The 23,052-nt window shown below is 36.8% G+C and overlaps 1 protein-coding gene across 1 annotated transcript in view; it reads right to left on the bottom strand.

Moving 5' to 3' along the window:
* The window catches only part of AMPH (amphiphysin), a 519,511-nt gene that overhangs the window by 29,424 nt on the left and 467,035 nt on the right, over nucleotides 1-23,052 (bottom strand). The window contains exons 19-20 of the mRNA XM_053714425.1: nucleotides 13,025-13,084; nucleotides 8,880-8,987 (exon numbers count right to left, since the gene is read on the bottom strand). Coding sequence (XP_053570400.1) covers nucleotides 8,880-8,987; nucleotides 13,025-13,084 — 168 coding nt within the window. The remainder of the gene's footprint in view (nucleotides 1-8,879; nucleotides 8,988-13,024; nucleotides 13,085-23,052) is intronic.

Genomic DNA, 23,052 nt, shown 5'->3' with positions numbered 1-23,052 from the left:
GTGGGTTTGGTATCACATATATACGGCGTAACCTAGAAGTTACGCTCGTATATTTCTGCCTTCACCCGTAGTTTTTTGGGCCATAGACAGGTATACCAAACCCGCGCAGTTTGGTATCCAATATACAGCGTAAGGACTTACGTGGCGAAAATGGAGAAATCTTACTCCATTTTCACCTCGCCACAAAATGCAGCCGTAGTAAGCCTTACGCTGTCTATTGGAGCCCCGTAACTCCCTAAACTACCTGCAAAATAAAACCTAACACCTAACGCATGCGCAATGTCTATCTACCTGTCAATCACAATCCCCCGCCGCAATCCCTAATAAAGTATTAAACCCCTAAACCGCCGCTCCCGGACCCCGCCGCCACCTACATTAAAAGTATAACCCCCTAATGTGATCCCCCTACACCGTCGCCAGCTACATTACATACCCCCTAATGCGAGCTCCTACCCCGCCGCCAGCTATATTAAACTACCCCCTAATGTGAGCTCCTACCCCGCCGCCAGCTATATTAAACTACCCTCTAATGTGAGCCCCTTACCCCGCCGCCAGCTATATTAAACTACCCCCTAATGTGAGCTCCTACCCCGCCGCTAGCTATATTAAACTACCCCCTAATGTGAGCCCCTACCCCGCCGCCAGCTATATTACCTACCCCCTAATGTGAGCTCCTAACCCGCCGCCAGCTATATTAAAATTATTAACCCCTAATCTAATCCACCTACACCGCCGCCACCTATATTAAATTAATAAACCCCTAATCTAATCCCCCTACACCGCCGCCACCTATATTAAGTTAATTAACCCTAATCTAATCCCCCTACACCGCCACCACCTATATTAAATTAATTAACCCATAAAATACTAAACTATCCCTACCACTAAACCTAAGTCTATCCCTACAAATAGCCCTGAAAAGGGCTTTTTGCGTGGCCTTACCCCAAAGTAAACAGCTCTATTGCCAGCCCTTAAAAGGGCTTTTTGTGAGGCATGCCCCAAAGAAATCAGCTCTTTTATCAGCCCTTAAAAGGGCTTTTGGCAGGGCATTGTCACAAAGAAATCAGCTCTTTGCCTATAATCTAAATCCCCCTATACTGCCGCCACCCAGGGCCGCCACTAGAAATTTTGGGGCCCCTGACTTAACCATTGATCAGGGCCCCCCCCCTCTCCTTTGACATGTGCAATTTTTGACCAAGTGACCAAGTGACTAAAACGTATATGCACTTTATTCTGTCTATTTAAACTTGGAAATGTTGTAAAGGTAGTAACATACACTGAAACACACACACTCACACATAAGTATTCACATATATACACTCTAGAAAACACGCAAAGAAACTCAGACACATACACCCAAACAGACACTTAGCACTTGTTTACATTGACCTGACAAGTAATGAGGTAAACTACAGTTTTGTAAAAAAAGGAGATTTAGAAAACAAAATATGGAATTCTGATTATCTTTTTGTAAAGGAAGATGCCAACTAAATGATGACAACAGCATGCAGTGGCTGAAAGGAAGGGCCCTGAACTGCCTAAACAATAATTTAAAGGTTAAATGGTAGATTGGTGACTTCCGGAAAGGTCTCATTAGTCTCAAAGTCTGTAGAAAGATGTCAATAATCAGTAGTAAGGTCAAAATGTCCTAAAAAGGAACAGACAAAGGACACACACACACACAAACTCAAACTTGCACATACACCCAAGGAAACACCAACAGAGACAGCCTCAGAAAACACACAAAGACATACACACACACACACACACACACACACAGACACCCACAGAAAACTCATAAAGACATACATACACACCCTCACTGAGACATCCACAGAAAACACACAAAGACATACACACACCCTCACAGAAACACCCACAGAAAATACACACCCTCACAGAGACATCCACAGAAAACACAGACATACATACACACACACACACACACCCTCACAGAGACATCCACAGAAAACAGACATACACACCCACCCTCACAGAGGCATCCAGAGAAAATACACAAAGATAAACACATGCCCACCCTCACAGAGACACCCATAGAAAAAGCTCAAAGACATATGCACACACCCTCACAGACATCCACAGAAAATGCACAAAGACATGCACACCCACCCTCACAGAGATACCAACAGAAAAAAATACATACACACTCATAGAGACACAAACCAAAGCACAAAGACATAAACACAGACACCCACAGAAACACTAACAGGAGGAAACATTTATGCACCTTGCATCCCCTAAATCAACAGTGTGTGACATGCATGATAAAAAAAAAATGCAGAGATCACTTTTTAAAGAATCATATTTGTAAATGTACAAACAAAAATAATTCTGTGAATTCAAAATTGTACATTAATGATCTGGGTAGATGGCTAGATGAAGAAAAGTACTTTTAAAAGGTTGGCATATGTTTTTTTTATATATTTTCCCCATTTTCCCCAACCAAGAGCACCACTTCAAATATAGTGTACAAATGTTCCCATCTGTCAGCTGTACTTGTGGATTTTGAAAATGCTGTACTCTATGGTCTTGGTGGAACCATAAGCTGTGGTACTCATACCATTAGATATGGTTAAATGCAGGATTTAAGCTTGTTGGTATGCATTTCAAAATTAAGTCAGCTGTAGAGTAAACTGAGCAGTTTTAAGTTAACCTGTCTCATTTCCAACACTGAGCAATCTTAGTCTGAGAGTATAACATGTTATGCAGATGTAAAAATCTTAGATAAAATGCCTCCTTGTATCTGGAAAGTCCTTGCATAAAGTGGCAGTAAACTTGAATGTAATATATATCATTTGTGTATTGAGGAGGAAATATTTCTGCATGGTTTTAAATATAGAATTTCTACAGCATTGTCAAATAATCATAAATACACTGCTGCTAAAAAATTGTGTTTTTATGGACCCCTGGCCCCACCATACAACTACTACCACACTGAAGTTACAATCTTAAATTGCACAAAGAAATAAAAAACATTTGCTAAGTAATTCCTACCTCCTCTGCAAATGAAAGTGATCTGCCGTCTGACTCAGGTACACACTGTACAAACAAAGTGCCAAGTCTGTCTCACACTGTGCATATTGGTTTAGTGCACACTCAGAAATCCTCTCAAATGCTAATACTTTACTCCTTGTAATAACATTTCCCATGCTCAATTAGCACTCTGCTGTAGTACCCACTGGTGGCTGCCAAAATTAAAAAAAAAATATATATATATATATATATATATATTTTTTTTTTAGTTCTTGCCTCATGGGGCCCCCCTAGCCCATTGGGCCCCTGACAGGAGTCACCCCTGTCACCCCCTGATGGCGGCCCTGCCGCCACCTATAATAAATGTATTACCCCCTAATCTAATCCCCCTACACCGCCGCCACCTATATTAAATAGATTAACCCCTCATCTGACCCCCCTACACCGCCGCTACCTATATTAACTATATTAACCATAATTATATTAGGGTTAATATAGTCAATATAGTTATTATAATATATATATATTAACTATATTAACCCTAATTAGATTAGGGTTAATATAGTTAATATCGTTATTATATTATATATATATTAACTATATTAACCCTAATTAGATTAGGGTTAATATAGTTAATATCGTTATTATATTATATATATATTAAGTATAATAACCCTATCTAACTCTAACATCCCTAACTAAATTATTATTAAAATAAATCTAATTAATATTAATATTATTAATTAAAATATTCCTATTTAAATCTAAATACTTACCTATAAAATAAACCCTAATATAGCTACAATGTAATTAATAATTACATTGTAGCTATTTTAGGGTTTATATTTATTTTACAGGTAACTTGGTATTTATTTTAACTAGGTACAATAGCTATTAAATAGTTAATAACTATTTAATAGCTACCTAGTTAAAATAATTACCAATTTACCTGTAAAATAAATCCTAACCTAAGTTACAAATACACCTACACTATCAATAAATTAAACAAACTACAAATATCTAAACTAAAATACAATTAAATAAACTAAACTAAATTACAAAAAAAACAAAACACTAAATTACAAAAAATAAAAAAAGATTACAAGAATTTTAAGCTAATTACACCTATTCTAAGCCCCCTAATAAAATAACAAAGCCCCCCAAAATACAAAAATTTCCCTACCCTAATCTAAATTAAAAAAGTTAACAGCTCTATTACCTTACCAGCCCTTAAAAGGGCTTTTTGTGGGGCATGCCAATCGGATTGAACTTGAATCTGATTGGCTGATTCAATCAGCAAATCAGATTTTTCCTACCTTAATTCCGATTGGCTAATAGAATCCTATCAGCCAATCGGAATTCGACGGACGCCATCTTGGATGATGTCATTTAAAGGAACCTCATTCGTCGGGAAGTCGTCGTGCCGGATGGATGTTCCGCGTCGGAGGAGCGAAGAAAGAAGACTGAAGATGCCGCTTGATTGAAGACATAGCCCGGATGGAAGACTTCTGCTCTGCCGCTTGATTGAAGACATCGCCGGGATGGAAGACTTCTTCTTTGCCGCTTGATTGAAGACATCGCCCGGATGGAAGACTTCTTCTCTGCCGCTTGATTGAAGACATCGCCCGGATCGGATGAAGAGTTCGGCCCGGCTGGGTGAAGACAAGGTAGGGAGATCTTCAGGGGGGTAGTGTTATGTTTATTTAAGGGGGGTTTGGGTTAGAGTAGGGGTATGTGGGTGGTGGGTTGTAATGTTGGGGGGTGGTATTGTGTTTTGTTTTTTTTTACAGGCAAAAGAGCTGATTTCTTTGGGGCATGCCCCGCAAAAAGCCCTTTTAAGGGCTGGTAAGGTAATAGAGCTGTTAACTTTTTTAATTTAGATTAGGGTAGGTAAGGGGGGCTTTGTTATTTTATTAGGGGGCTTAGAATAGGTGTAATTAGCTTAAAATCCTTGTAATCATTTTTAATTTTTGTAATTTAGTGTTTTGTTTTTTTTGTAATTTAGTTTAGTTTATTTAATTGTGTTTGATATTTGAAGTTTATTTAATTTATTGATAGTGTAGGTGTATTTGTAACTTAGGTTAGGATTTATTTTACAGGTAAATTGGTAATTATTTTAACTAGGTAGCTATTAAATAGTTATTAACTATTTAATAGCTATTGTACCTAGTTAAAATAAATACCAAGTTACCTGTAAAATAAATATAAACCCTAAAATAGCTACAATGTAATTATTAATTACATTGTAGCTATCTTAGGGTTTATTTTATAGGTAAGTATTTAGATTTAAATAGGAATATTTTAATTAATAATATTAATATTAATTAGATTTATTTTAATAAGAATTTAGTTAGGGATGTCAGAGTTAGATAGGGTTATTATACTTAATATATATATAATATAATAACGATATTAACTATATTAACCCTAATATAATTAGGGTTAATATAGTTAATATATATATAATATAATAACGATATTAACTATATTAACCCTAATATAATTAGGGTTAATATAGTTAATATATATAATATAATAACTATATTAACTATATTAACCCTAATATAATTAGGGTTAATATAGTTAATATAGGTAGTGGCGGTGTAGGGGGATTAGATTAGGGGTTAATACATTTAATATAGCTGGCGGCAGTGTAGGGGGGGTCAGATTAGGGGTTAATGTATTTAATATAGGTGGCGGCGGTGTAGGGGGATTAGATTAGGGGGTAATACATTTATTATAGGTGGCAGCGGTGTAGGCGGATTTAGATTAGATGCAAAAGAGCTGATTACTTTGTGACAATGCCCCGCAAAAAGCCCTTTTAAGGGCTGGTAAAAGAGCTGATTTCTTTGGGGCATGCCCCGCAAAAAGCCCTTTTAAGGGCTGGCAATAGAGCTGTTACTTTCGGGCAATGTCACGCAAAAGGCCCTTTTAAGGGCTGGTAATAGAGGTGATTACTTTAGGGGGATTAGATTAGGGGTTAATGTATTTAATATAGCTGGCTGCGGGGTAGGGGTTAAAACATTTTTTATTATTAGGAGAGTGAGGGGGGATAGCGGATAGAGGGTTAGATATGCCGGGCTTTGTTTGGGAGGCGTGTTAGACAGTACAAGAGATTTAATAATTTAGTCAGGTTTTGTAGGCGCCGGCAGTTTCTAAAGTGCTGTAAGTCACTGGCGACTCCAGAAATTTGTACTTACGCAGATTTCTGGACATCACTGGTTTGTCAGACTTACGGCACTTTAGCATCTGACGGCGCCGTATATGGGATAGCTCGAGTTGCGAGCTGAAACTACGGGCGGCGGGGGTTCCCTCGCTTGCGCCACAAACTACGATCTATATCGGATCGCGCCCTAAGATTGGCCCCTGGAGAATAAATAAGCCACTGAACTTAGAATAGTAAAACATAAAACAAGTAGACCTTTAGCACTCTCTTCCCTAGTCAGGCTGTGAATGCGAGCACAACTGGAAAAATACTACACCTGCTTACCAAGGACCCGTTTATTTAGCACCAATTTACTTTTCTTTTGGTTGTTTGGGAAGAAAATCATTTTATTTCATTCTCTATTAAAGGTTACTGAAACCATGAATATCTATGTATTTGGCATTTGAGTGAGAACTTAAGGGGGACAATAAACACTTTCAGATTATAATATAAATGCTTATTTATGTAAAACAACTTTTAAATATAATTTTTTTATTTATTTTGTCCCTTTTCCTGTAATTTATATCTGAAAATTGAAAGAGCACATTGCAGACTTCAGAAGCCTTAGCTTGCCACATATCTGTCCTTAATGTGTAGTTTTTTTATCTTAGCATTTCTGCTAAAGCCAAATACTGGAAATGTTACTAACAAAATGACAGTGGCAAGCCCTTTCTTTTCCAGATACAAGTGCGGATTGGTTCTTCCAAGAAAGGAAAGGGATGGGTAGAGTTTGACCATTGAAAAACAATTACAGCCAACAAGGTGTTAACCTCTTCTAATAGCATCCAGTCTCTGCTGATATGTTAATTTATAAGAAGATAAGGATACGATAATTTATAAGGCGAAAATGTAATCATTAGGTATTTACTGTCTCTTCAAACTCTGGCGCTAAAGACATGATAGATAAAAATATTCTTTATCTTTTGGCTGTAACCAAATACTTTCCCTGCAAATGCCACACACTTATTTATACTACATGATCTTGTGATATTTTTACATGTTTAGGACATTCAAATAAACATAAAACACTAGATAAATGTTTGACATAATGATTGCACTGAAAAGCAAATTTGTGCAGATGTATTTTTCAGTTATATTAATTGATTAATATTGAAGAAATAAGTGTAATTTATTAGGGCCTGATGATGGAAAACTCGCCAGGATGGAGAGAATTTACGCAAAATCTTTCAGGATTTTTTTTTAGCATTATAATGCAATGTATGTGCCATTCATTTTAAGGTCCCTGCATAAACATCTCACAAGCTAAAAGTTGCCTTTCTAAAATGTGCAGTACTGACAAGACTTCTTAGTTAATCTCACCAAAGTGGAGAGATTTAGGTGGCAATTTACAAAATCCTCTTAAAGTTTAAACAGAATACGCTCTCACAGCGGGCCTGATATTCAAAACCTTGCAGCTCAGATGAGGTATTCTAAGAAGTCTCGTTGGTACGGCGAGGCCCTTAAAAACAAATTAGAAACACAAATTTTAACTTGGATGTTTATGTTGCTATGTAGTGTTATTTGTGTGAACAGAGACTCCTACATTACAATACAAGAGGGCCGATTTATCATCGGTCTGCCCGACATGATCCGCTCAGCGGATCATGTCCGATAGACATCGTTGAATGCCGACAGCATATGCTGTCTGCATTTATCATTGCACAAGCAGTTCTTGTGAACTGCTTGTGCAATGCCGTCCCCTGCAGATTCGTGGCCAATCGGCCGCTAGCAGGGGGTGTCAATCAGCCTGATAATATAGGATCGGGCGGATTGATGTGCGCAGCCTCAGAGCATGCGGACCAGTTATGGAGCAGTGGTCTTAAGACCGCTGCTTCATAACTGCTGTTTCTGGCGAGCCTGAACGTTTGCGCGGAAACAGGGGCATCAAGCTCCATTCGGATCTTGATAATTCGGCCCCTAGGTCTAAAAAAAATCCCAAATATTTTCACTAAGTTCAAAATATTTGCCAAAAGTTAAAATGACTCTACTATCTTAGAAAACTATAATGTCCACACTACCATAAAAATTAAACTGAATCAGCTATCAAAAAAAAGTAAAATAGAATTATCTGTTTCTAATCACTCAATGTATTATTTTTTTCTGTATCCACAACATCATAACTGTTTATACTGATATGACCTGAAAATCCATATAAACATTTTGATGATCGAATAACGTAAAATTCATCTGCTCAGTTGTGTACTAATTTATAGTCTCATAACTTTGAAGTCTTCCCTCTAAAACTAATTATTATTTTTTCACCAAACCAAGTTAATAATAATACCCCTATAACATCTACCTCTCTACTAAACTTCATAAATATCTGTACAGCAGTTCTGGCTATAGCAATGCCTAAAAATTCTCTTATCTCTATTTTTCAGAAATGTAATTTTTTTCATGTTAACATCTTGAAAAGTATTAAGTGTATTTACCTACAACATGAAAGTTTATAGTGATTGAGATGCCAAAGAAATCTACATTTTCAGATACTAATGTACTCAAAAGTTATAAGCTTTCAAAAATGTGATTTGAGGGAACTCAATCTATAGCTGCATAGTATACATGTACTTAAATGTTCTCAAATACCATAAATACATTTTGATATTTTAACATTTTTATTTCTGTACCATGTTTAACTGATATAAATATTACTATTTATGTATTGAAAAATATATGTTACCTGAATTATTTCAACTTCTTCAACAACCTCCTGCTCAGGCTCTTTAAAATCCTCAGTAACATCCGGTGTGGTTTCAACAATACTTTCTTCTTTACACTCAGCTTCAATCTAAAATAAGACATATAAAATACCCACACCAATTAAATCTTATAAATAATTTACTGTAGCCTATCTTTCAATGCCCTGATTATATTAAAATATCAGAAAGTTGTGTTTGACTCATTGTTTAACCACTTCCGGATGGAGGTAACCGTCCAAGTTAAAAAAAGTAAACAAAAATGAAAAAATAAGCCACATGATTCTCAGTACAGTCATGTGACTAAAACAAAGGTACTGAATGGATCCTGAGGGAATGCTTATGTTGCTAGGCACATCCCCCAGTCAGGTTTTCTGTATCGGGAGCAGGACGCCACAAAAGTTAGGATGTTCCATTCTGTCCTAAGGGCGTTAAAGCCTAGTGCTTTTAGGACAGCATGGAACTTCCTAAGGGCGTCAAAGGGTAAAATAACCTTTGAATACTTCTCAAAAGAGGTCCTCTTTGTCAAACTTTGAACTGGAATTAGATTGTAGTCTAAACTCTGTTCAAGGAAGTTAACCAATAACTAAGAGTAATAGGCAATGGCAAAAATAAACATTTCTGATAACCTAGACATCTGAAACAAAGTCTTACAAACACACTTCTATATAAATGCATTCTCAGTAATGTGGGTTGGCAAACTCTACACAGGTTCCATATTTGGCAGAAAACAATTGGAAAGTAAGTTGTGTCACAAATATGAGTAGATGATCTTCTTTCTCAAATCCTTAACTTTAATGGTATAAAACAAAAAACAGTTCTACTGTGGTAAGAAAAAGTGGAAAACAAAGTTATCAATGAGTTATGACAGCACATCTTGCAGTTCAAGTGAAGCATCATACATCCAAATGTGATTGAGATGTTCCATATTATGTTGAACCTTCTGAAGAGCCTGCATTCCTGACATGCCTCATTGATATTTAGTCCTGGTAATCAACATAACTATTTTACCAATTTCTATAACTTATATATGGTTTTGGATCACTTATATCTAATGTTCAATACCAATTACTTTTATTTGAATTTGCTCTCGCCAACAGTAAACAAACCTGTATATTTCTTTTATATATATTTTAAAGAATATGTTCTAGTGTTGCAGGCATTGATTGGAAAATAAATATGGTACAAATTTAAAGGAACACTGTAGTCAAAAAATAAAGTGCAATCTTTGGGAAAAAAAAGAATGACTTAAAGGGATAGAAACCCAAAGCAACTTTCTAATATACTCCTATTATCAATCTTTCTTCATTCTCTTGCTATCTTTATTTGAAAAATCAGGAATGTAAGGTAAGAAGCCGGCCCATTTTGGTTCAGCTGATTGGTTTGCTACATTTAGTCACCAATAAGCAAGCGCTACCCAGGTGCTGAACCAAAATTAGGCGGTCTATTAAAGGGACAGTCAAGTAAAAAAAAACTTTCATGATTTAAATAGGGCATGTAATTTTAAACAACTTTCCAATTTAGTTTTAATACCAATTTTGCTTTGTTCTCTTGGTATTCTTAGTCGAAAGCTAAACCTAGGATGTTCATATGCTAATTTCTTAGACCTTGAAGGCCGTCTCTTATCTGAAAGCATTTTGACAGTTTTTCACCACTAGAGGGCGTTAGTTCATGTGTTTCACATAGATAACATTGAGCTCAGGCACGTGAAGTTCCAAGGAGTCAGCACTGATTGGCTAAAAATGCAAGTCTGTCAAAAGAATTGAAATAAGGGGGCAGTTTGCAGAGGCATATATACAAGGTAATTACAGAGGTAAAAAGTATATTATTATAACTGTGTTGGTTATTCAAAACTGGGGAATGGGTAATAAAGGGATTATCTACCTTTTTAAACAACAACAATTCTGGTGTTTACTGTCTCTTTAAGCTTACATTTCTGCTTTAAAGATAGCATGAGAATGAAGATAATTTGCTAATAGGAGTAAATTAGAAAGTTGCTTAAAATTGCATGCTCTATCTGAATCATGAAAGAAAAATATTGGGTTTAGTGTCCCTTTAAAGAGCATTTGTGCACTATATATATGTGTGTGATACTACTGTATTTTTCCTTTCCCACACAGCTCTTTCTTTTCCTACACTCCCTAGCCAGCTTTTGTGAATGTGCAGAACCATCTTCCCAGGAGCAAGATATCACTGGCTGTAATAGTACTTGCTGTACATAGTATACTTCACACAGTAAAAAGGGAAACATTTAACTATGTTACTATGTATGTTACTATACCGACTTTGAAGCATGGTGGTGGTAGCATCATGCTACGGGCTGCTTCTCTTCCGCTGGGTCAGGGGCTCTTGTCAAGATATATGGGATAATGAATATCTCCAAATATCAAGATATTTTGTCAAAAAACATGCTAGCCTCACATTCCAATATGACAATGACCCAAAGCCCACATCCAAATTGACCAAGGAATTTTTTTTTATTTTATTTATTTATAAAATATTTTACCAGGAAGGATACATTGAGATTTCTCTCGTTTTCAAGTATGTCCTGGGATCACAAAACATCATGTGACCTAGGCACTTCTCTTGAGCAATAGCAATTTCAGGTCATAGTAGCACTAAGCACAGCAAGTTTCAAAGTTGTAACATAAGCAGTTCCAGAGCTAAAGATTTTTAAGCGTTTGTCGAAATTTGGCACAAAAAGCAATATGGCTGCCAGAGCATGTGACCTATGAGTTCAATTTTGCATGAGATGTAGCACAGCAATAGGCTGTACCAGCATACCTGATTTTAAGAGCTTTGCAAAAACAGTTAAGCAGTTATGGGCAATTGAATACAAAGCTTGGCGGAATAAAAAGCATAATAATAATAATAATGATAATAATAATAATAATAATAATCCGAACGATAACAATAGGTTGTCCTGCAACTTTGAATGGGTTCAGAAAAGAAAAATCAAAGTCTTGGAATGGACCTGCTTACCAAGGACCTGTTTATTTAGCACCAATTTACTTTTCTTTTGGTTGTTTGGGAAGAAAATCATTTTATTTCATTCTCTATTAACGGTTACTGAAACCATGAATATCTATGTATTTGGCATTTGAGTGAGAACTTAAGGGGGCAATAAACACTCTCAGATTATAATATAAATGCTTATTTATGTAAAACAACTTTTAAATATAATTTTTTTATTTATTTTGCCCCTTTTCCTGCAATTTATACAGTATCTGAAAATTGAAAGAGCACATGACAGACTTCAGAAGCCTAAGCTTGCCACATATCTGTCCTTAATGTGCAGTTTTTTATCGTAGCATTTCTGCTAAAGCCAAATACTGGAAATGTTACTAACAAAATGGCAGTGGCAAGCCCTTTCTTCTCCAGATACAAGTGTGGATTGGTTTTTCCAAGTAAGGAAAGGGATGGTTAGAGTTTGACCATTGAAAAACAATTACAGCCAACAAGGTGTTAACCTCTTCTAATAGCATCCAGTCTCTGCTGATATGTTAATTTATAAGAAGATAAGGATAAGATAATTTATAAGGCGAAAATGTAATCATTAGGTATTTACTGTCTCTTCAAACTCTGGCGCTAAAGACATGATAGATAAAAATGATCTTAACCTTTTGGCTGTAACCAAATACTTTCCCACACACTTATTTATACTACATGATCTTGTGATATTTTTGCATGTTTAGGACATTCAAATAAACATAAAACACTAGATAAATGTTTGACATAATGATTGCACTGAAAAGCAAATTAGCAAATTAGCCTAATGTGCAGATGTATTTTTCATCTATCCTGTCAAAAACCTGTACAAGAGAGTTGTACACAGAAAATACCCTCACAATTTGATGGAACTTGGAATATTTTTTTGCAAAGTTGATAGAGACTTATTAACAAAGGCTTTTTTTTTATTTTATTTAATGTTACTAATAATTAACTATTTGTATTTTTCTCTGGATATTGTTTGTTGGAAGATCACATAATAGCTGGAAAAAAGTCTGACATTTACATTGTTATTATTTCTGTGTTAACATTTTTAAGAACCTGCAATTTCATAAAGGTATGTAACTTTCTTGTTCCCCACTGTATTTCCTAATTCTGAAAGTTAAAATAAGATACCTACCTTACTAGCATCTTTCTCAACTTCCTCAGTTGCCTTGGTTTCTTCAGCTTCAATTGTTTCCTTCACGAGAAGGAAATAGTGCAATATATATTTAATATTTTTTATTATGAAAAATACAAAATGAAAAAATGATTGGATGTGATTTAAAAGATGGGTTGGTAGATAACATATGAGATGATAATGTACGGTGATAAAAAAAATCATCATACATTTATACAGAAACTGATATGAAAAATTATGACTTTTAGTACAATAATATATAAAAATCAGTGGGGATATATATATATATAGTAATTGTGCAACAAATAGCACAACACAAAAAGGTTTTTTTTGTAATCACAAAAATAAATTATCAACCAAAATCCTACTGTCCATATAGTCCAATACTATAATAAGCTACACTTTACCATCATGGCTAGTTTAAGGTAGTATGCATAGGGTCATATGAAAATTCAGTTTGCTAAACTTAACCAACTGGTGTCTTTAGTGCCCAAATGCTTAATAAGTGTTATTAAAAGAAAAGGTGAGGTTTCACAGTGGTAAACAGTCGACTGCCCCAACTTCTTTGGAGTGTGTTGCAGTCATCAGACTTGAAAGTTGAAAAATGTATATTTTCAAGAATACATTAAATTCACAACGTAAAACATCAAATAATGTGTTAATAATGTGTTTTCAATATAGTACAGGTTGAAATGAATTTTCAAATGACTCTTTTACTTAGTTTTTTTTGCATTTTCTGTACTGTTTGTCTCTTAAAGTGCAGCTTACATGTGATGGCAAATACTCAGGTGTCTGTTATCTTAGGTGACTACACAGGCTGATGGAAATATTCTTTGTTTAAAATTTGAACTTCAATAGCATCCTGCACTAACTCTGCTCGAGTTAGGCTCTTTGTTAAAAGTAAATCTTTTTCGCTCTTGCACAAAGAGGAGAGGTTAGAATACTCTCCCACGGATTTCAATGGAGAGAGAAAAGCTGAAAAAAACCTTACACCCATACTCGCGTGCTAAACCGAATCACCATAAGCCCCCTACTCTAATAACCCCTAACCCGCCGCATAGCCCATCGCAAACTACCCCTCTACACCATTAACCCCTAACCTACTGCATAGCAAAGTATTATTATTATAATTATTATTCTTTATTTATAAAGCGCCAACAGGTTTTGCAGCGCTGTCCATGGGTACAAAAAAGTACAACAGTGAAACAATACAAGACAAAATTTTACAGACCAATACAGGGGGAAATGAGGGCCCTGTGGAGGTGAGAATGATATTAGTGAGGAGATAGATGAAGGCAACTGTTAGGTAAGTGAAATTCATTTGTTACTGAGTCGGGTGATAAGCTTCCTTGCACAAAAAGGTCTTTAGGGAACTTTTAAAGGAGGAGAGGTTAGGGGAAAGTCTGACAGCTCGAGGAAATGCGTTCCAGAGCATTGGTGCCGCACGAGAGAAGTCCTGTAGTCTAGCATAAGAGGAGGTGATGGCAGAGGAGGAAAGGAGCAGGTCATTGTTGGATCTTAGGGGGCGGGCTGGAGTATATTTGTTGATGAATGAGGACAGGAAGGGTGGGGCAGCATTGGTAACGTCTTTGTAGGTCAGGGTAAGAATTTTGAATTTAACTCTGCTGTGAATGGGGAGCCAGTAAATGGACTCACAGAGAGGTGCTGCAGATACAGAGTGCCGGGAGAGGTGAATTAGCCTGGCAGATGCATTTAGAATGGATTGAAGGGGAGAGAGGGAGGCCAGTTAGTAGGTTACTACAGTAGTCAAGTCGGGAAATTACCAGGGAGTGGATTAGCTCTTTAGTAGTTTTAGCGCTCAGAAACAGATGAATTTTGGAGATATTGGGTAGGTGGTTGTGACAGGATGAAGAGAGCAATTAGATGTGGGGAATTAAGGACATATTTGAGTCAAGTGTGACTCCAAGGCAGCGGACTCGGGATGATGGGGAGATAGTGGTGCAGCCAACAGTGATAGAAAAATTAGAAACTGGAGTAGAGATAGAGGGGGGGGATTAGAAGTAGTTCGGTCTTGGACAGGTTTATTTTTAGGTGGTAAGAGGCCATCCAGGAGGAAATGCCAGATAAGCAGTCGCTGATGTGAGAATTGACAGAAGGAGAGAGTGCAGGGGTGGATAGTTAGATCTGGGTATCATCAGTATAGAGGTGATAGTTGAAGCCAAAGCTGTTGATAAGTTTACCCAGTGAAAAAGTGTAAATAGAGAAAAGTAGAGGAACAGGGTGCATTGTGAGAGGCCGAAGGAGTTAGTTAGTGAGAGAAGTTTAGACGCAGCAGGGGCAGATGGGTTCTCAATGGGGATATTGAAGTCACCCAGAATTAGAGTAGATGTATTTGTAGAGAGAAAGTGAGGAAGCCAGGCAGAAAAGTTGTCAAGGAATTGGGAGGGTGGTGCAGGGGGGGCGATAGATAACTGCCACTCTGAGAGAGAGGGGGGAGAACAGGCGAATGCAGTGGACTTCAAAGGAAGATAAGGAGAGAGATGGAAATGGAGATAGATACTGATAGGAGCAGAAGGGGGAGAGTAATATGCCAACACTGCCACAATGTCTCTCACCTGGCCTAGGTGTGTGGCTAAAGTGAAGACCACCATGTGTGAGAGCAGCAATGTAAACAGTGTCAGAGGAAGATAGCCAGGTTTCAGTAATTGCTAAAAGGTTGAAAGCGTTGGAAACAAACAGGTCGTGAACAGTTGTAAGTTTGTTACAAACAAAGCGAGTATTCCAGAGCGCACAAGAAAAGAGAGGGGATAAGCGATGTGTGTTAATGGAGATGAGTAACCCACTACATTATTAACCCCTAAACAGCCACAACCCCCACTGCAAAGTAAGGTACTATACTATTAACCCTAAAACCTCCACAACTCCCACTGCATGGTAACCCACTACATCATTGACCCCTAAACCGCGACAACCCCCACCACAAACTAACCACTAGCATCTAAACCCCCTAAACAGCTAACCTCCATAACCTAACACCCCCTGTTTACCTCCCAAAATACTAAGCTTATCTGTAAAAAAAAAAAAACACCTAACAGTACCTAAAAAAAAAAAAAAACAGAAAAAAAAACAAAAAACTTAATCTTATCTTTTAAAATAAAAAAAAACCTTACCTTAGAAATAAAATAGCCTCACATCACTGAAATACCCTAAAACAAAACCTACCATTACAGAATATAAAAAAAAAACAAATTACCAAAAAAATAAAATGTTATGCCTATTCTAAACCCCCCCAAAAATATACTAACACTAAACTACAGCAAAAGCCCTTAAAATGTTCAAATAAAAAAAAACACATCATCAATCTACAAGTAACCCACCCCAAAAAAGGCTATCTAAAAAAAACTACTCTAAAAAGTGCCCTGAATTTGCCCATTTACGGGCACACTATTAAAAAATGGTGCCTAGTAGGAATGTGCTGTCAGTATCACAGTTAGTAAGTTGCATTTTATAAATAAAAGATAATTATAATATATATCACACTTCTTGAAACTCATCATTTTAATGATCTACAATCCAGAAAAAGAATAAAGTGCACAGCAAAATTAGGGAGGCCATAAGTTTCTTCTTATGGATTGGCTCCACCTGAAAATCAAAAATCACAAACAGAAAGTGGCTTACTACCAAGAACTATGGATAAGGAAGCTTTGCCTTCAACAAGCCAGATAGAAGAACCAAGAAGGATGGTTGCCTTCAACAAGTCGGATTCAATAATCTAGAATACCTCTTGAAGAACAATTGCTTTCACTAAGCCAAACCAAATGTAGGAGGAAATTCAAGGATGAGTGGTGCCAGGAACTACCTTAGCCCCCATTTGTGGAAACATCTGGTAGTGCCTCTTTCCCAGGCATTGCAGACCAAAAATCTAAAGTTGTAAAAGGATTTTCTGGGCACTTCAAAATGGAGACCTTTAAGAAGCATGGTAAATCTCAGCAACACCAGAACTGAATGCAAGCAAACAATGCTCCACAGAGTACCCCATCGGACGCATGTGTGAGAATGGATGAAAACATGTTTAACCATTTAAAAATAATTTTTGATGTTGCTTAACATAGCAAAAAAAAATGAACCTAGCAAAAAAAACCCAAAAAAAACAATAGGCCATTTACAGATTTTGCTCGACTATTAGAGTTGAGTGGCAAATTAGGGGTTCAAATAAGGCTTGAATATGTAAATGACAAGTGATGCAAAGAATTTATTTCCAGCATAGCTAAAGTGTTAAGAAAAGAACTAATCTCTCAGCTCAGCTGGGTTAACAGACAAAGTAGGTGTTGAAGAATTAGTTTTGTATGTAAGATACCTTAAACATAGTGGTATAAAATATGTTTTTCTCAATGCTGTACCACTGGATAGTGCAACTGATGACTATTTAGATACAGTTACAAGGGAGCTGGAATTTCATGGACTCTCTGATTGGTTTACTTCTGCCTGCTTGTCGGCATTGGCATGGATGGTGCAGCGAGCTTGATTTGGACAGAAAAGGCATGATTACAAGTGGAGTGCTAAATATCGCTTTCGTGAAAGCGATATTTGCACTCTCGACTAAGTAATACCAGCACATGCTAATGTGTGCGTATAACAAGTTGACAGCAACGCGAATGCGAGCTCGCATTTGCATTGTTGGGAAGCATTGCGCTCACAAGAGCGTGCTTCCATAGGCTCCAATGGGAGCCTCGTTCTAATGCCATGAGACACTATAATGGCTGGTTATTTATTTGTGGGCGCGCAATAAATTAATGCTCCACTTGTAATCTAGCCAAAAATGGGCTAGTTCAGGGACTAAGACAATGTGTGGCACACATAATTTGTGTGCACTGTGTTGCACATAGGTTAAATTTAAGTGTATGAATATTCACCAAAGAGATTAAGGCATCTTGAACATGATGCATGGATCTCTTCTGAACAAAATTAAACAATTTCAATATTTACATATTTTAAGATGGGTGGCAAGCCATTTGAGTGCACTGTATGCATTTATAACAAACTGGAAATGTGGCTGTACATCTTGAGAGTATTGCAGTGGACAAGAACAGTGCTTCCCAAGTTGCCAGTAGCTTGCTGAGCAAAATAATGGTATACTGATTTGTGCACAAACTCCATTTTATGTTGTGATATCTTGAGATCATTAAGAATCTCTTCCTTCTATTTCTAAGGGAAGAACTCTATCTCCGTTTTCTTGACTTGCACGTGAGAAACACAATCTCATCTCTTCATTCACTTAGCTGTACCTCTGGACTACATGAAGAAAAATTTACTTCCAGTATGTCAGATAAAGGAATTTCTCAAGATATACAATTACATGGATTAGGAAATACTTCAGCTACATTTGTGAAGTCAGAAAAAGATAAAGTGATTAAGAACGCTGTAAAATATGTTGAGGAGCGTTTCTTGCAACAAAAAGAAGTGGATAAAATGCTTGCAAATTTTTGACACTTTTACTTGGCCTATGGGAAGCTCTCTACAGGATTATGGGGTCTTGGAAATATCAACGTTAGATAGACACTTTCAAAAACTGATAATTCCCACCATGGATGAGAATTATCTGCCATCTCTGAATAATGAGTGGTATGAATTTAAAGTACTTGGGAAGCGGAAAATGTAGCAGAGCTTTTGGGGATGGCACTATGTGACACTGAAAGAGTCCCAAATTTTGACACAACTGCTTTCCATTGTGTCTGTGCTACTTATTTTAACTTCAGTTCAGAGAGTTCAGCCTCATGAACAATGTTAAAAATAAATTGAGGTAATCTATGTAGGAAAAGAGCCTAAGAGGCCGAATTATCAAGCTCCGAATGTAGCTTGATGCCCCTGTTTCCGCGCGAGCCTTCAGGCTCGCCAGAAACACAAGTTATGAAGCAGTGGTCTAAAGACTGCTGCTCCATAACTTGTCTGCCTGCACATCAATCCGCCCGATCCTATACAATTGGGCTGATTGACACCCACTGCTTGTGGCCGATTGGCCGCGAATCTGCAGGGTGTGGCATTGCACAAGCAGTTCACAAGAACTGCTTGTGTAATGAAAAATGCCGACAGCATATGCTGTCGGCATTTATCGATGTGTGGCAGACAAGATACGCTACATCGAATTATGTCTGCTCGTACTATGATAAATTGGCCCCTAAGTAGTTTGTTGATGATCAACATGAATGGTCCAGCTGTCAAGGATCCTTCTAAATCAGTAGACAAATGGTAAACAAAAATGGTGCAACATGTGCATGGTCATAAAAAGACCAGTAATGTTTAAAAGGCAAAGAACAGCTTTATATATATAAGCGCCAAAAAAAATCAATTCCAAGTGGGGAATTAGAGAGATGGGTATTAAAATGTTAATTATCAATTTCTCTAAGTACTGAGTTTTGTGTAAACAGACAGTGGTAATGAGGCCAATGTGCATAAAAATAAAAAGATAAGATAAGGAGATCTGCTCTCCCTAAGCTCAGTCCATTGACAGTGAAAGTTAGTTTATTTTCATTGTTGATAGCAAATGTTGTCATTGTTGACAGCAAAGTAATGTTTTAATATACATTTGTTCTGTTCTTAAAAAAATAATTTACTATTTTTTTTTGTTCTGCTTGTCTCTGTCCACTAATAGCGCAGTGATGGCTGTGTGGCAGTAAGAAGGTTAATGCTAGTTCTAAATACTACCACCAGGGGGTAATATTACTTAAATAATGCTATTCCAATATTTTTATGAAAATATAGGTATTGTTGAAGGTCAAACTGGGGTTCCTATAACTTCACTTGCACCTCGTGACTCCCAGTGAATGCCTGAGGATCTGTATCTACAAACCTCTGCTTCTCAGACATGCAGTTGTAGATCCAATTTAGATATGGAAGCCTTTAATCATAACTTTTTTTTTTTTTTTTTCAGAAATTGCTTTTATTATCATATGTAACATATAACATATTGTGCTTGCATATTTTGCACATCATAACAGAAGGATAAATTATACAATGCAAAAAAAAACTAAAACTAAAAATAATAAATTTAAACAGTAAAGTCTGTGGTCCATTCTTGTTTTCCTGAAAACTTTGTATGAATTATTATCAGATATAAAAGGACAACAAATAGATATAAACTAAGAATAGTTGACTTGTACATTCAAAACTTCAACATCTCTCCTAAATCAGTAACTCTCCTGATATGGTCTGTGTTGGTATACTATTAGCTTGTCTTTGGCTATTTAGCTTGTACACCAGGATTGATATGGGGCCTGACAGTTGTTATGGTGTTGGCTTGCTCTCTCTGTTTTGCTTCTGTGTACATTATCCAAGGTTCCCATATTTCTATGAATGTGTCTTTAGTTGCCATTAAATCCGCTACTGAACTAGACATTTTGTATAAATACTCTATTTTTTGTTGAATTATGTAGAACCCTGGTGGTTCATTTTTCCAGTATCTAGCAAGGCATAATCTCGTGGCTGTACATAATTGAGCAATTAATTTATTTTGTTTTGGTAGGAATCCTCTCTTTGGGAGGTGTAGCAAAGCATGTTCCGGTAATAATGTTACTTCTCTGTCATATATGTCTTGCAATAATTTGTTTGTTTCTTGCCATACGTATTGTATTTTTTCACAGTGCCACCACATATGCATATAGGTGCCAATCTCTCCGCATCCTCTGAAACATAAATTACTATTTTGGTTTCCTATCTTATGTAGTCTAGTGGGGTATAAATACCATCTATAGGCTGATTTTAGGTAATTTTCCTGTAATGCGGAGTTAATCGTGAACTTTGTACCCTGTCTGAGTGTCTGAATCCAGTCTGTAATTGCCCATTCCTTTCCTAAATCAGCTTCCCATTTGTCCATTGTTGATGTTTTGTTTGTGTTATTATTTATATTGAATATTAGGTATAATTTAGTTATGGAGCCTTTTGGCCTAGTTTTAGAAAGACATATGGATTCAAAGGGGGTGGTAACGCGTGTGGTTGATGTACCCATAATTTCATGTACTCTAGAGCGTAACTGGAAGTAGTGGTACCACGTATGTGTGTCTAAAGGGTCTAGTTCATTGTATTGGTTATGTGTCATGAATGTCCCATTAATGAGGGTGTCTGCTATCCTGTACAGTCCTCTGTTAGCCCATTTATCCTGTACTATCTTGTCTATGGAGGAGTTGAGATCAATTAGAGGGGTTATCGGGGATTTGGTGTTTGTGATTTGATAATAATGTGTTAATTTGTCCCAGATATATAATGTTGTGTGTAATGGATTATGAATCGCTTCCCCTGCTGGGGCCTGCTTTGTTTTGTGGACCATAGAAGTTTGGCTATATTATTAACTCCTATTATGTTAGCTTCTAATTGCACCCATTGTATGTTTTTATCTCTTGTACACCATAAAGCTGTTTGTGCCATTCTGGCGGCGTTGTAATATGATATCAGATGGGGTATACCCATTCCTGCCCCGTCTCTATGTCTGGTCATACTATGCTTGTTAATCCTCCCTTTTTTATTTTGCCAAATAAAAGAGAGAATATCGTTTTGTAAACTATGTAATTCCCTTATTGGGATGGATATAGGTAAAGATCTGAACAGGTAAAGAAGTTTTGGTAGGATTGTCATTTTAGATACTATAATCCTTCCCAGGAATGATATTTTGTATTTCGTCCATTTGGACATAAGTTGCCGTATTTGTGCGAATAAGGGTTTGTAATTATATTTAAAAAGTGCATAGACATCAGTCGTGATGTGAATTCCTAAGTATTTTATAGTTTTGCTTGCCCATTTAAAGGAGAAATTAGCCTCTAACAATTTTTTAGTATGCGATGGTAGATGGATTCCTATGGCTTCGCATTTATCTTCATTTATTTTATATCCTGACACCGCTCCAAACTGTTGTAGGATATTATATAAGGGTGGTAAAGAAAGTGTGGGTTTTGTAAGGGTTAAAATGACATCATCTGCAAATAATGCAAGCTTATATATTGTATTAGTTACTTTAATTCCTGAGATATCTGTACATTCCCTAATTTTAAGTGCTAGGGGTTCTATGCATAAGGCGAACAACAGTGGGGAGAGGGGGCATCCTTGTCTTGTTCCATTTCGGATTGGTATTGATTTAGAGTTATATCCTGCTAGTCTAATATATGCTTCAGGGTGTTGAGTACAGTAATGAGATAGCGTTTAAGAATTCTCCTCGTATTCCTACTTTAGTCAAAAAGGCGGTCATGTAGCTCCAGTTTACTCTATCGAATGCCTTCTCTGCATCCAACGAAAGGAGCAGAGAAGGCACTCCATGTACCGCAGCATAATTTATTAAATTGATGACTTTACGGGTATTGTCTGGCGCTTCCCTGGATTTAATGAAACCGACTTGATCTGAATGTATCAATTTAGTTAGGCGATCGCTTAGTCTATTTGCCAGGATTTTCGTGAACAGTTTTATGTCTTGGTTTATAAGGGAGATGGGCCTATAATTTTGGCATAACTGCTTATTTTTCCCCGGTTTAGGGATAACTGATATTCTGGCCAGGAGCATTTCTTTTGGGATTTCACTTCCTTTCATTATAGAATTAAAGATAGTGACTAATTGTGGGGCTAATATATTTTTGAAGGTTTTATAAAATATTCCGGAATAACCATCTGGTCCTGGAGCTTTGTTTGGCTTAAGATCTTTTATGGCAAGCAAAACCTCTGTTACTGAAATGGGGTTGTTTAGCATTGTAACGTCAGATTGAGACAATTGAGGCATTGTACTGTCTGCTAGGAACTTATTTAGTGTTTCAGCCGCTTCTTGATTCACTTTGGGAGTCGGGAGATTATAAAGTGCATTATAATAGTCAGCAAAGGAGTTTGCAATTTCTAGGGGGTCATTTGTTACCTTTCCTGTCGGTGTATGTATCTGTGGTACTGCTGTAGCTCTAGTGATTTCCTTTAATTTGTTTGCTAACATTCTATCCGGTTTGTTGGAGTGGATAAAATAGTGTGTATCTAGTAGTTTTATGTATTTGTTAGCTTCATCTGAGAGAAGATTGTCTAGTTCTTTGTTTTTCTGTTTCAGTTGT

Source organism: Bombina bombina, chromosome 5 (genome assembly GCF_027579735.1).
Source record: "Bombina bombina isolate aBomBom1 chromosome 5, aBomBom1.pri, whole genome shotgun sequence".
Classification (NCBI taxonomy): Eukaryota; Metazoa; Chordata; class Amphibia; order Anura; family Bombinatoridae; genus Bombina; species Bombina bombina.
The sequence above is the reverse complement of the archived record's forward strand: the minus strand, read 5'-3'. Positions and strand labels throughout refer to the sequence as shown.